Below are 15,519 nucleotides of genomic sequence, written 5' to 3'. Positions count from 1 at the left end.
TTGGCCACTTTAACTCATTTAAAGTCATCATCATTAACTTGCACTCTCACCTTCTCTTTTAACTTTGGTTTTCTAATTTTCCATACAACTGAACCCTCCCCACCACTATTTAGTTTAAAGTCCTATCTACAGCCCTAGTTATGCGATTCGGGTAAAAACTGTCCCTGTGGAACAGCCCCTTCCTTCCCCAGTACTGGTGCCAATGTTCCATGAATTCAAACCCTTTTCTCCCACACCAATGTTTGAGCCACTCATTTACCTCTTTGATCTTATTGACTCTGTACCGATTAGCTCATGGCTCAGATAGTAATCCAGAGATTATTACCTTTTTGGTTCTGCTTTTTGATTTAGCACCCAGCTGCTTATATTCCTTCAGCAGAACCTCTATTCTTGTCCTACCCATGTTGTTGGTACCTACGTGGATCACGACAACTGGATCTTTACCCTCCCACTCCAAGTTCCTCTGCAGCACAGATGAGATATTCCGAACCCGATCTCCAGGCAGGCAACACAATCTTCGGGACTCTCGATCCTGGTCACAGAGAACAGTGTCTAGGCCGCTAACTATACTGTCCACAATTACGACTACATTTCTTTTCTCTCTCCCCCCCCCTCCCCCACTTGAACGCTCCCTGTACCACGGTGCTGTGATCAGTTTGCTCATCGGCTCTGCAGTCCCCATTCCTGTCCACACAGGGAGCAAGAATGACAAACCTGTTGGGACAAGGTCAAGGACTGAGGCTCCTGCAACCCTACCTCCTGGGTCCCTCTACCTGCCTCACTCACAGCCACACCCTCCCATCCCTGACCGTTGGCTGAATTCAAGTTAGTTCGTCTAAGGGGTGTGACTGGCTCCTGAAACAAAGTTTCCAGGTACCTCTCCCCCCTCCCTGATGTGTCGCAGCATCCAAATCTCAGAATCCAGCTCATCAACTCTGAGCCGAGATCCTCAAGCAACCAAAACTGACTATAGATGTGGTCATTGGGAACCACAATGGGGTCCACCAGCTCCCACATCATGCAGGAACAACATATCACCTGGCCCTGCATTTCTATTTTATATAATTAGATTTAATTCTTTTTTTTAAACTTCCAGCTGTTTTAGTCTTTCTATTCTGTAAAATATTTCCCTTTTTACCTTTAATCTGAAAGCAATTTAGAATAGGTCATGCAAATTAGCAATTACTTACCAGCCAATGCATTACCATTTTCCTGTGACGTCTCTCCCAAATTTTATTTCAAACTCAGCACTCAGCAGACTGCCCAGAGGTGTCTCTCTCGGCACCCACTCTATTGAAATCTCCGCTCTGACTCTCGGCTCCCACTCTTTTTAAATCTCCACTCTGAATCTAGGCTCCCGCATTTTTTAAATCTCCGTTCTGAATCTTGGTGCCTGGTCTTTTTAAATCTCTGTGGTGACTCTAGGCTCCCGCTCCTTTTAAATCTCCGCTATGACTCCCAGCTCCCACTCTTTTTAAATTTCCGCTCTGACTCTCGGCTCCCACTCTTTTTAAATCTCTGCTCTGACTCTCTGCTCCCACTCTGACACTCAGTTCCCGCTTTTTCAATCAGTTAATTTAACATCCATCATAGGGAAAATGATTGAATCTATTATTAAGGAGGTTATAGTGGAACATTTTGAAAATCTCAATCAGGCAGACTCAACATGGTTTTGTGAACAGGAAATCATGTTTCACTAATTTGGTGGAGTGTTTTGAAGAAGCAACAAGCAATGTGAATGGGGACTAAAGTGTTCGCGCCGTTGTGAACGCCGTCACGTTTCACGACGGCGTGAAACGGGCACGGGGACGACCGATTCTGTCCCCCACAGGGGGCCAGCATGGCGCTGGAGCGGTTCACGCCGCTTCAGCCTCCCTTCCTGGCGCCAAATGGGCACCGTGTCAACCCGCGCATGCGCAATTGGGCTGCGCCAACCTGCATATGCGCGGGGGACCTCTTCAGCGTGCCGGCCCCGACTCAACATGGCGTGGGGCTTCAGGGGCCAGCCGCGCAACAAAGTAGGCCGTCCCGCCGATCAGTGGGCCCCGATCGCGGGCCTGGCCCCATCGGAGGCCACCCCCAGTGAAGGAGCGTTTTCCCCCGCCCCCCCGGACCCTTCGCGCAGAGTTCCCGCCGGCAGTGAGCAGGAGTGAACAGCGCTGGCGGGATTCTGCCGTATCCGCGCGGCCACTCGGCCCATCCGGGATGGAGAATCGGGGGCCCCGCCGATTCCAGCGGCCGGTGCCGCGTCAAACGCTCCGGCGCAAATGTCGCCGATTCTCCGCACCTCGGAGAATCGCGGGCCGGAGAATTGCCGCAACCGCGCCACGACGCCCTAACGCCGGCGCGCAATTCTCGGAGAATCGGACCCATTGCTGCTAAATTTACTGATGACACGAAGATAGGTAGGAAAGTAAGAGTGAAGAGGAAATAAGAAGTCTGTAAAGGTTTATAGATAGGTTAAGTCAAGGGGAAGAATTCTGACAGATGAAGTAGGGTGTGGGAAAATGTGAACTAGTCCACTTTCACAGGAAGAATTTAAAAAACAGAATACCATTTAAATGGGGATGGATTGCAGAATTCTCGAGGTACCACAGCAGGACCTGGGTGTCCTGTACATGAATCACAAAAACTTTGTATGCAGGCACAGCAAGTGATTGGGGAGGGAAATGGAATGTTGTTTTTTATTGCAACGGAAATTAAATATAAAAGTAAGGATGTTTTGTTACAGCTGTCTGGGGTATTGGTGAGAACTCGTCTAGAGTACTGTGTACTGTTTTGGACTCCTTATTTAAGAAAGACCAAAATAAATTAGGAGCTGTTCAGAAAAGGTTCTCTTGATAAGGGGTAAATATTGGACAGGTTGGGACTGTATCCATTAGAGTTTTGGAGAATCTTTTTGAAATATTTAGATTCTGAGGAGACTTGACAGGGTGGATGCTGAAAGAATGTTTTCCCTTGTAGGAGAGACTAGAACTAGGGGACAATATTTAAAAATAAAAGATCTCCCATTTAAGACAGAGCTGAGGAGAATTATTTCCTCTCGGGGGGTCATGAGTCTGTAAAAGTGTCTTCCCCATGGGGTGTTGGAGGCAGGGTCACTGAATATTTTTAAGCCCACGTTAGACTGACTCCCTTGACAATCAAAACTCCGAGGGTACAGTGGGCAGAAATGAATCAGATCCGCCATGTGTGAAGCAGGTTCAAGGGGCTGAAATGCATACTCTTGCTCCTAATTTGTATGCTTTTAAGTTCAATCTTTCATGTTCGTTTTGTATAAAGAACAGTATATTACAACACAAATGGCATTGTATTTTGATACTTCACATCAGCATGGCAATGAATTAAAAACCACAATGTAGATGAAGATAGGGTTAGAATATATTACAGTAGTTCCCCTTTTCGACCCAAAGGACAGGATCATAGACATGTCCTTCCTTATCTCTTCACATCAATAACTAGAACAAGCAAAATCCAAAGAAGCCATACGCCGTTCCACATACCTGTGTCGAGCTGTACTGTAAGTGTCTAACAGGTGGCAACTGGCTAATTCCAGATTCCAGTTAAACATTTCCAGAATTTTCTGACAATCACTTCTCGTCTTCAATCCCAGACAGAATAATTGCTCAACCTAAGAGGAAAACAATGCAGGCTGCAACAGTAAGATCTCCGATCGTCATAGATCATTTTCTATCACATAGGTTCAGGACTGGAGATAAACAACATAGCTTTCCATTGTATACAAACAACTTCAATTCCCTTCTGCTGCTTAAAGACAAAAGATTTGCAATGTGGGCTGAATGCTCAGATGCTTGTCTGCAACTCTCCATTAATTCCACAATATCTTTGCATTTATCATCATTGCAGTTTTATGGACTGTAACCAGAACAAAACTCCCTAGAATCAGTGAACTGAGCTTTATCGGGTCTTTGGTTAAAGTAAATCTTCCTGTCAGAACAAAATACCTAGTGAGGAAGGGCAGAATATAGCAGGGCAATAAACAATAGAAAAGACGATGTGATTCGTGACTTTCAGTCATTTCCCAGTATGGTCTCCCAACTTACTAGATTGCACATACACTCTGTTCCGCACCATATCATCAGAGCTCTCCAAAAATTGGCGTCATTTCTACTTTGCAAAGATTGACATTGTAGTAGCTTTATAATAGTGCAGCTGTTAAAACCAAAGAGTAGGAGCAAAGCTGATTACAGTACATCACTGAACCCTATGAAATAGTGTTTACTATTTAAATGCAATCCACCAAGGCCAGTTACATTTTTAAAAGTCAGCCATGGCTCAACTCAACTGTCAACAGAACATGTTAAATCAGAAAACAGAATCTATGCAACCAGTGTAAAGTTGTACAAAATTACTCTGCTGAATAGCATAATGGTTTTCAACCTTCCAAAGTTTGTGAATGGGTGAGTTTTGCCCCTTTTTTTTAAAGGAAGTGCTTGTTACAAGCTTGGTTGTGCCGCAATTGGCCAGGTGCCTTTATCTATGTTTCTACTCACTTTGTGGGTGTGTGGTTTGATTACAAGTTAATTTTCATACAGTTCATCCTGCAACAAAAAGTACAGCCACTTTAACTGCTGTCAAATCATGATCAGCAGATAAAGTAAAACACACATCACAGGGTTAGCTCAGCTTGTGTTAATTTGTGTGTGGCTGAGAATATGGCTGAACATTGGCCCGGTATGGTAGCACACAATCCACATTTTAAAAGTTTAGTTCCTCTTCACCATAATCATGTCTGAAGAGGATCATCCATACGTTGCAACACCAGGGCACTGGCACTGCACGGGTTTGAACAAGAATCATTGTGTCCTATTTGGCACAAACTCCTTCAATGATTACAAACTATTCCCAGGTGAGCAGGGACAGCCTGGCCCAACACCTAGTGCCATTAATCCTTTGATTACTGGTAGCTTTTGCGGCTTCCCAAATTTGTGCTGGTTTGCTGACACAAGAGTTGATATCAGAAAATAAATACACGTAATGAAGCACAAAATATTAAGTAACCAGAAATAGTAACTCACTCTTCGAAGAACTCAAGAGGACTATCGCTATTAGGGGAGAGTGACAGGAAGTAGTTTCAACTAACAATATTCCTCAAGATGTATTGTGTTAAAATGTATTTAGAAATCTAGTATCTAAAAGGATGAATTCTTACCGCCTCAGTGAGAAAGAAGTTTGCTGTAACCTGCCACAATGCAACAACTGACTAGTAAAACAAGGCCATCTACATTAAGGGAAGTAGCATCCTTTCTTTGGAGTATAATGCAATTCAAAGGTTCAGGCCTGGATTGTGGCCCACTAAGTGCTTGACTTGTTAACAGCACCAGCGCAGGGATCAACATGCAGGGAAAGCAAGGAATTTGATTTGTCACTGAACCCAATAAGAACTATGCAAAAGTGGAACTACCTGGCAAAACCTGTCAATTGATGGGCTTTCAGAGCAGCAATGTTTCAAAGTTAAAAGCTAGAATCTACTTTATTTGGCAGTGCCTCCACAGCACTGTTCTCATTTAGGGTTAGTGCAAATAAGGTAAAGGGTGGATCCGAGTTCATGGTTACCTTGAGGTACTGTACGGCTTTTTGAACGTTCCAGGTGTGATTCTGAAGCGCAGTCTGACTTTCCTCTGTCGTAACGCCATGAACATTCTCCTGAACCTGAACATAGAAACATTTCTGAACGTCTGATTTATTACCACACCATCTTTCTGGTGTAAAGAGTCACTACCTCTTTAGAACCATTGTGTTTCTGATGGAGCAGTCCAACAGAAAGTGTCAGTGTTTACGTCACGTATGCAGTGCCTATACTGATGGTACAATGTCAAGATTTAATTGTTTACATCATTGGGAACTATTCCACCTCCCATGAAAGTTACTTTATTTATTTTAGACCTACTGCAGTTTATATTCTCTTTCATAATCTTTTTAATGACTAAAATATCACAGATGATATAAACAAATTCCACAATGCCCACCATTAGTTTATTGACCATCCTTATTTGTTTGGAATGTTCCTGAATGGTATGAATAGTTGAAGCTACTGCTGGGAACTGTACACTTTCTACAAATTTGTATGCCAATCTGGATCTTGGTAAATTAGGCACCTTTACACACGTTACCTGTGTGCATATAACAAGCAACATACAGTTCACACTGCAGATATAGAGATGGCCATCATGTAATCAAGTGTAAATGAGTTCTACCTGTAACTTTAATTAATTAAGATATGCAAAAGAAAACTGCAAATTATATTAAACTCTTGAATGTAAAGAGATGGATGGATCAAAATTAAGCAACTCTATTGTTGTTGTTGTTTCTCTTCCCAAGCCTAGTGGTGCTCAAGGCAGACTTTCATCTGTCCCCACGTAAAGGGTTTTCCTGGAACAGGTCACTAGGCCTGTTACCAGAGGCTTATAATAAAGCTTGAGGGGCGCCACTCCATATTGAGCATGGCTGGCCAGGAGTCTCTCTCGCTTTTACCACCAGCCATTGGCACATTGGAAGGATTTTGTAGGTTGATACTCAACCCGTTGGCCTCGTCATGAATGCACCTTCCTTGGCTATCAAGCCCTGAGTTGGGTCAGAGACAGGGACATTACCCAATGTGTCACAAAACCTCAACCAACTCTGCACTGTGTTAATAAGTACAAGTAGAACAGTCTACTATTTTTAAAATAGTTACTTTTCTCTGCTTCTGAAACAGTTTTCATCCAGTGTCAGAATGTTCTGAAAACATGCAGCCCTTTCTGTTACATAATATAAATAAATCTGTTATAAAGGTAATTTTTTACTTTTATAAGTTTACTGTGATTCAGGCAGTGCTCTCCAAATTACAGAATTATCAGGTTAAAAATGTTACATGAGCTCTCAAGATAGAGGGATGCACCGCCATATTTAAGTATTTTACACTTTAGGTACTGTAACGTCATGTTTAATTACAGTTGCATAAGATTCCTTAGTAATAGAGCTCCATCTAGTGGTGGAATGTACATTGCAGCTAATTTGAATTTAATACACAGGCTCTATGGCAATTAATGGGCTCAGATCTTCCAGACGCCACGCCACTGACCATGTTTAAAAAAACTATCCCCATACCTTTTCACACTGGAACCTTTGGACCTTCCAGTCTTGCATCCAGCTTCAACCAACAAGCAGACTGGGGAAGTGGGTTTGTGAAGCATCACAAACGAAGCCATGCCCCCTTTTTCATCTTAAATTGAAGACATGTCTCTTAAGGTCTGTCTTCAGTTTATTGACTTGCAGAGTTTTTAAATGGACATTGATGTGTTGGGTACTCTGGATCTATGGAGACTGTGTTTACCTTAGCAGTAACATAGACAGGCTACCAACACTTGTAATAGTACAACTCTATTTTATTTAACTAAGAGCTGTTACACATACTTGCACTGTGGGTCGACACTATGTTAGATTGACTGAAGACCTATGCCTAACCTGACCAGCCTATACTGCTAGCACATGGTGGATGTTTGTGCTACTGACTGCGGGCTCTGTCTCTCTCAGAGGCTGCATCCCGAATGAGCAGGAAAACTAGTGCCCTCTGTCTTTATAGTGACCGTGCCCTAACTGGTGATTGGCTGCTGTGTTGTGTGTGTTGATTGGTCTTTCAGTGTGTCAGTCAGTGTGTCTCTGCACCATCATATACTGATGTGTATATTATGACACACGTGCTGGGAAGTGGATTTTTTTAGTCTTTTCCATTACAATTCCCACCGTAAATCATAGTCCTATCTCTGAGTTTAATAGCAGAAGGATTGGATAAATACCTAGGTAACAACAGGGCAGCGTTGGAAACATTATTTTATTGGCCCTGGCAGCGCAATTCCACCCACTGAAAACTTAAACTTCCCAGGTAAATACCGTGATGTGCATGAGTCGAGCCTTCGGCAGGGTCAAAACATGCAACAGTAGGCAAAGTCTTTGTTATCATGGTTGTCTATTGTTTGGTAAAAGACCTTGGGGTGTAGATTGGTATTGATCTGAACAGCAAGAGGAACCTAAGCAGTACGTTCATCTGTCCATTATGTCCTGTAAATTAGTTCCTTATTTTTGAGGGTCCGAAAAAAAATTCTCAGAAAATTAAGTTTGATGCATCACTGTCTAAAACGCCATCACATTCCCCCTCACCCACTGGAGAACAAGTGGAAAAGTGCTGTGGTATCCTCATAGCCAAACCTCGTATCATACTGTAAAATAACTACCCAGCCAAGAATGAAACGCATTGAAAATTTACTGAAATACAAACGCAAATTGCAACTGCATCTTAATTCTCTGAAAATTAAGTTTGCTTCATTGACATTTGAAACATTTAACAGAAAATATGTAAAGGTCTCAAGTGAACATGTATGGGCTAAATTATCTGATCTCAGTTGGGATAAGAATTTAGGGAATACAAATAGCCTACCTAGTTCCTTCATTCCTATCATGTCAGAATCATTGTACTGTTTTGGGGATTCTTGGATTTTTCCCTCCCCACAAAAACACCATAATCATTTTGTCTATTGTTTGGTAAAAGACCTTGGGGTGTAGATTGGTATTGATCTGAACAGCAAGAGGAACCTAAGCAGTACGTTCATCTTGATCATCTGCACCCTCCCCGCCAGGGAACGTGGGAATGCATCCCATCTCAGTAGGTCCTTTTTTACATCTTCCACCAGATTGGTCAGGTTCCACTTGTGAATCCATGTCCAGTCATGGGCTACTTGGATCCCCAGGTAGTGCGGAATTTGCTTCAGGCTATTTAAAGTGGTAGACCCTCCAGATCTGCCTCTGCCCCTCTTCCTCCCGGGTTCACTGGGAATGTTTTGCTCTTGCCCAGGTTGGGTTTATAGCCCGAGATAGCTCCAAACTGTGCCATGAGCTCCGTGATTTCTTTCATGCCATTTTGCGGGTCCGAGATGTAGAGTAGCAGGTCATCCGCACTGAATGAGAATTTGTGCTCTCTGCCTCCCCTTCCAGCTTCCTGCCTCCTGCAGAGTGATCGGCAGTGGCTCAATTGCCAGGGTGAACAAGAGTAGGGACAACGGGCATCCCTGTCTTGTACCTCTGTGCAGCTGGAAGTATTCATAGCTGGTTGATTGATTGATTTATTGTCACATGTACCAAAGTGCAGTGAAAAGTACTTTTCTGCGGCCAAGGGAACATACACAGTACGTATACAGTAGACAAAAGAAAAATTGACAAAGTACATCGACAAATGAGTAATTGATGATGTTGGTTCGAACTCTCGCCTTGGGGGCATTGTACAGGAGTCTTACCCATGAACCTTATCCCTAGCCCAAACCGCTCCAGTACCTCAATGAGGTGCTTCCACTTTACTCTGTTTAAGGTCTTCTTAGAGTTCAGGAGACGATTACCTCTGGTGTTCTCTCCTTGGATGGGGTCAGTATCAAATTCAACAGCCGTGTGATGTTCGCAGATAACTGTCTACACTTAACAAAGCTGTCTGGTCCTCTACGCCCTCCTCTGGCATGCAGCTATCCAGTCTCTTGACCGGGACATTTGTGAGTATTTTCCATCTACGTTGAGCAGCGAAATGGCTCTATATGATCCAAATTCCGTCGGGTGTTTGTCTTTTTTGGGCATCAGTGATATGATGGCCTGTGTTAGCATTGGAGGCTAGTGAGTTTTTGGACATTTCACGCAGGTGTGGGACGAGTGCCGGCACAAATATGAGCTAAAGGTCTGCTGGGAACCTATTGGGTTCCAGCACCTTCCCTGCCTGCAAGGAGCCGATGCTCTATACAACCTCTCCCGGTCCTTTGGTGCTTCAAGCTCCCTCCATCTATTGTCCCCCATGACTGGCATGTTGATGAACTGTTTCATACCCAAGTCCCCATCGGAGGGTTCGGAGGTGTACACTGGTAGAACTGGTAGAAGGCCTTGAATGCTTTGTTGACCTTTTTTGGTTTGGCTACCAGTCAGCCTCTGCTATCCTACACCTGCGCTCTTTCTTCGTAGCTGCCTACTTTCTCAGCTGGTGAGCCAGCAGGCGGCCAGCCTTGTCTCCATGCTCGTAAAAGGTCCCCCGTGTCTGGTAGTGTTGGTACACTACTTTCCTAGTGGATAGCAGGTTGAAGTCCATTTGCAGCTTTTTTCTCTTTGCCAGAAGCTCTGCAGTCAGGGCCTTGGAGTACCGTCTGTTGACCTCAGTATGGAGACGATCAGTTGTTGCCTAGCCACCCTCTCATCCCTATCTCTATGAGCCTTGTAGACAATAATTTCTCCCCTAATCACAGCTTCAGTGCCTCACAGAACAGGGAAGTTGAGACTTCCTGAGAAGATGCATGGGAGGGCTGGCCCTGCCGAACTTGCGATACTACAACTGGGCAGTCACGGCCGGGAGAGTGAGGGGATGGGTGAAGGAACCAAATATGGAATGTCTGAGGATGGAGGAGTCCTCCTGCACAGGAACGACCCTCCGGGCACTCACAACGACAGCACTCCCATTCCTGCCAGCAAAGCATTCAACAAGCCCAATGGTGGTAGCAGTCCTGAGAATCTGGCATCAGATGAGGCAGCACTTTGGTCTGACCAAAGTCTCCACCATGACCCCCATCTGTAGCAACCGCAGGTTTCCGCCAGCCATGCTCGACGCCACCTTTAAGAGGTGGGACTGGACGAGGGGGGGAGGGGGGGGGGGCACTGATGGTTAGGGATTTTTACACGGGCGGCCTTAGAGGAAATGATGGAGAGCAGCTGGAGCGAGGCAGTGAACAGGACCAACTCCATCTCCTCCTGCGCAAGGCTAAGCCTCATGCAGCTAAAAGTGGTGCATAGAGCACGAGCACACCCAAGCAGGTTCTTCCCAGAGGTGGAGGACAAATATGAACCGTGCCAGGGAGACCCGGCCAACCATGCCTACATGATCTGGGCCTTCCCAAACTTGTTGGGTTTTGGTCAGCCTTCTTTGAGGTAATGTCCAAGGTTGTGGAGACTGGAGGAAATAACAAGGCCAGAAAGCAGCCGACACAGGGGCCAGAGGGCCCAACACAAGGTCACATGAAAGAGAATCCTCAAAAGAAGGCTGACAACAGAATGGGAAGACGAGAGAGGGAGGGAAGGAAGGCCAAGCAATAGGAAAGGGGAAGGGATAAGGAGTGCACTGACCACATATAAAGACCAAACAACCACCCACGGCGAAGTAAAGGGCCAAGAAAAGGACCCTGAAATGGATGCAATGGGGGGTGGATACTGAAAAGAACTTGTAAATTGGAACCATCTCATCTATCTTTAATGAATATACAGTGTAAAAATGGAAAACGTTAATAAAAATATATATTTTTAAATGTCAGAATCATTATTTACCTCTTAACATGGGTTGTGAATATTCACATAAATGCTCGTTATGGGACAGCAGCTTCTTCAAGAGTTTCAAGCACAATTATATGTATAGAACAAAGTGCATTTATTTATTAACCAGCAACACTGATAAAACTCATCAGAAAATGCATAGCACTTCACCTTTCAAAGTGATCTTTCTCCAGAAACTTTTGGGTTTCGTCTAATACAACCAACTCCTCACTACCCTATATTTCCCGGTGGAAGGTGCCAAAGCTCTAGCCAATCCTCTCTAGGCTAGGCCCTTGGTATTATTACAGCTGTATCCCATTATTGGCTTCTACAGAATCGCTACAATGCAGAAGGAGGTCACTTGGTCCATCGACTCTGCGTCGACCCTCCAAAAGAGCACCCTACCTGTAACCCCACCTAACCTGCAGATCTTTGGTCTGGGGAGCAAACTGGAGCACCCGGAGGAAACTCATGCAGGTATGGGAGAACGTGCAAACTCCACACAGTCACCCAAGGACAGAATTGAACCCAGGTCCCTGGTGCTGTGAGGCAGCAGTGCTAATCACTGTGCCGCCCTTCGACAGTGATTCCTTCCAGGGAGTAATTATTTGCTTTATGAACTAGTCACATCCACAGTTTTAAGTACTTTCATTTTTTTGGAGTCTTATTTCTTCCCCAATAGCCTTCTTCCTATTGTGATACTGGAAAAGAAATGCTGTTATGTTAGTGCCTTCAGCTATATTCTTTTACAGTTTTCTATTGTCTTCTGTTATCTTTTGAAGCTTTGCAAGATCGAATCTTCCTTATTTATTTCAATTCATATTATTTTGTGAATGAATTTAGGGCTGTATTTGTTCAATCAGCACTTACTAGCTCTGAATAGGATATTTATTATGTTTGTTTAGCATTCTGTCTTTAAAGGGCCTCAACTGTGGATTTTCCAATACTATTTCCTCCCCAGTAATAACGCCAAAGCAACCCTAATGAAGAAGGTGCATGTATGGCTGTATTCTTATTTTAAGTCCCATTATTTTCTCCATTTTTAAAACTTACGATTAAATCCAAATATGTTCCCCCTTTTGACTTGCTAGGTTTATCTTCCACCACAATATGATATCCTCTTGCTCCACTGTGAAAGCAGATACTGTCTTACTATAATGTCTGCCATTTCTTATTACATATTATACCATCTACATCTGTTTTAATGGGACCGTATTTCCCCCTTACCAGTGTTTATAAAAACTTTAACCATTACATTTGATATCCTTTGCATTATCTTTTTCATATTCCCTATTTGCATCTTATTACTTCCTATTTATCCATTTGTTTGTTTTTTACAGCTGTCTCAGTCTGCTGGATCTCCACTTTTCCTTGCATTTATGAAGCTTTTTCCTTTAGCTTGATACTGATTCTTACATCATTTGTTGACCATAATTGTGCAACTACACAGTTGGAGATTTTGTCTTTTAAAAATGATGTACTAATTTTACATTGTTCTAAAATCCTGTCTGTAGGTTGACTCAAAAACAGGTCAGCCTAGTTTACTGTGGTTGATTTATTTCTTAACCCCATCAAAGATTGCTGTATTTAATTTTAAAACTTTGGTTTTTAACTCTTGAATCTTCATCTCAAACCCAATATCAAATCCCATTATATGATGGTCATTGTTCGCAGGATGTTTCCTTACAGTCAGATTATTGGTATGGTCTTTATCTCATATCAGTTCTAAAACATATAACTGGTCTGAATACATTCTTGAAATTAATTCTAATTTTTAAAATACATTCATGAGATGTGGGCATCGCTGGCAAGGCCAGCATTTGTTGCCCATTCCCAATTGTCCTTGAATGGAGTGGCTTGCCAGGCCATTAAAATTAACCATATTACTGTGGGTCTGGAGTCACACCAGGTAAGGATGGCAGATTTCCTTCTCTAAAGGACATAAACTTGTTGCACAGCTACTCTGCCAGACCTGAATTTCCATAATTTTCTGTTTTTAATTACTAGAAATTAATTATCTTTACTGCTTGAATTATTCATCTCCTTCCAGTCTGTGAAAATTAACACCTTCCATTATAACCACGGTGTTTCTGTTATATGCTTCTTGGATCTCAGTATTCATACATTGTCCCATTTACATTGCTCCTAGCAGGTTGTCTGTAGAGACTTTCCACCAAAGTCTTGTACCTTTACTATTCTTTAGTTTACCCATAACTGCCCTCTGCCTGTTCACTCCGTGACTAATTTTTTCCACTGCTCTAAATTAGCTATTCCTTTCCTAATCCTTTCAAAAGATCATAATAAACCAAAATATTGCTGATGTTGGAAATGGAAAACATAAACAGAAAGTGTTGAAAAAACTCAGGTCAGGCAGCATCTGAGAAGAGAGCAACAGAGTGAACATTCCAAGTTGAATACGACTCTTCTTCAGAAAAGTCATATTGAACTTGAAATGTTAACTCTCGTTTCCCCCTCCATCTTTCAAATGATCATTTAGCCTGTAGTGATTATCTCCCAATCATGACTAGTTTGTACACTTTAATACAAGACGATATAGTAGAATTTGGGCCACTCAGCCCATCGAGTCTGCTCCGCCATTCGATCATGGCTGATATGTTCTTCATCTCCATTCTCCTGCCTTCTCTCCATAACTCCTGATCCCCTTATTAACCAAGAAATCCCCTTATTAATCAAGAACACCAGATTTGTGCTTCAGGTGCTGTTACCTTCAGAGCTACAGATCAAGAGCTGGAAGGTGGAATTAGACAGAATAGTTATTTCTTAGAACACAAGAACAAAGAGCAGGAGTAGACAATTTAGCTTCTCGAGCCTGATCTACCACCGTTAAAGCTGAATTTGTCCTTCAAACGCAATTGTTTCATTTATTATGGTGTGTGAAATGTATATTGCAATACATACAGTTTAATATTTTTCATATTTCTACTTTATTTTTAACTGATTATTTCATGACAAAATTCACTTAAGCTATATTTAAATTGGGCAATTAGTTATGTCGGGGCAATAACAAAACAATTTCTATTCTACTGCTGTTAATTACAGGTCGTTGCTCACAGTGTGCTCAGTGAATTGGTTACTTTGAATAGAAGCAGAGGTCCATTGAGTAGCTGGTTGAGGTGCAATCAGTCTTTACTCTTCTTGGTTATGGAGCTACATGGAGGGATCAGCTGAAGGAAAAAGTTGGCTGTTCTTGACAGACAGCAAAAGTATGGAGCAGCATGAGAGGAGTTCAGAGCTAAAAGTGCATCGAACATCACAGGGTGTGCACAGCAGAGAAAAGTATGAGGTCAGAATTTGAGGGAAGGGGTGAAAACAATGTTACTTTTGAATGCCAAGTACTTCATTTCAATGGCCTGACTGAAAACTTTTATGATTCATCATGTATAAATGACATGCTGAGATGCCAATCATAAAATATGTTGCGCTAGCCTGCTACCAACAAATACAAGTTTGTGGCAGCACCTTGAGTGCATCAGTCTGCTGTTCAAAACTTTTAATCAGTTAGACAATAATGGACAATGTGTGCATGACATGTTTTCCTCAATCAGGCCGGGGAGGGACCCAGAGGTGGGAGGCTGACGACGGCCCAAGGTGTAAAGGCATCACTGGTCTTTCGAGGAGATGTTGAGCACAGTAAGAAGTTTTACAACACCAGGTTAAAGTCCAACAGGTTTGTTTCAAATCAATCTCAGGTGAAAGGAGCAGTGCTCCGAAAGCTAGTGATTTGAAACAAACCTGTTGGACTTTAACCTGGTGTTGTTAAGACTTCTTACTGTGCTCACCCCAGTCCAACGCCGGCATCTCCACATCGAGGAGATGGTGGACAGCATGTGCCGCAGGAGGCTCCACCTCAAGGGGCGCTGTGGCACCTGTGTCATGTCCTTGCAGATGTGGAGGAGGATAGCCAATCCCGATGGCTGTCAAGGTTGCCGCAGCCCTGAACCTTTACACTTCGGGTTCATTTCAGGGCTCGAGTGGGGACTTGTGTGGCATATCCCAACCAACAGCCCACAAGTGCATCTGTGAAGTCACGGATGCCCTGGTTGCCCAGGCAGCTGAATATATAACTTTGACCTGGACCAAGCCCATCAAGTTGCCTGGGCAGCAGGATTCTCCGCCATCACCGGCATGCCCCAGGTCCACCGGGTAATAGATGGCACTGAGGTCCTGGCTAAT

At 43.4% G+C, this 15,519-nt stretch overlaps 1 protein-coding gene across 15 annotated transcripts in view; it reads right to left on the bottom strand.

The window, feature by feature from the left end:
• tnk2b (tyrosine kinase, non-receptor, 2b) overlaps positions 1-15,519 on the bottom strand; it is a 543,428-nt gene that overhangs the window by 11,842 nt on the left and 516,067 nt on the right. For 13 of the 15 annotated variants that reach the window (XM_072474109.1, XM_072474118.1, XM_072474119.1 and 10 more), the window contains 2 exons: positions 5,578-5,673; positions 3,504-3,631 (listed from right to left, as the gene is read on the bottom strand). In XM_072474109.1, the coding sequence (XP_072330210.1) occupies positions 3,504-3,631; positions 5,578-5,673 (224 nt within the window). The remainder of the gene's footprint in view (positions 1-3,503; positions 3,632-5,577; positions 5,674-15,519) is intronic. The other 2 variants (XM_072474115.1, XM_072474124.1) reach the window with 1 other exon arrangement.

The sequence above is a fragment of the Scyliorhinus torazame genome, chromosome 14 (assembly GCF_047496885.1).
Source record: "Scyliorhinus torazame isolate Kashiwa2021f chromosome 14, sScyTor2.1, whole genome shotgun sequence".
Lineage (NCBI taxonomy): Eukaryota > Metazoa > Chordata > Chondrichthyes > Carcharhiniformes > Scyliorhinidae > Scyliorhinus > Scyliorhinus torazame.
This window is presented reverse-complemented; position numbering and strand designations above follow the sequence as displayed.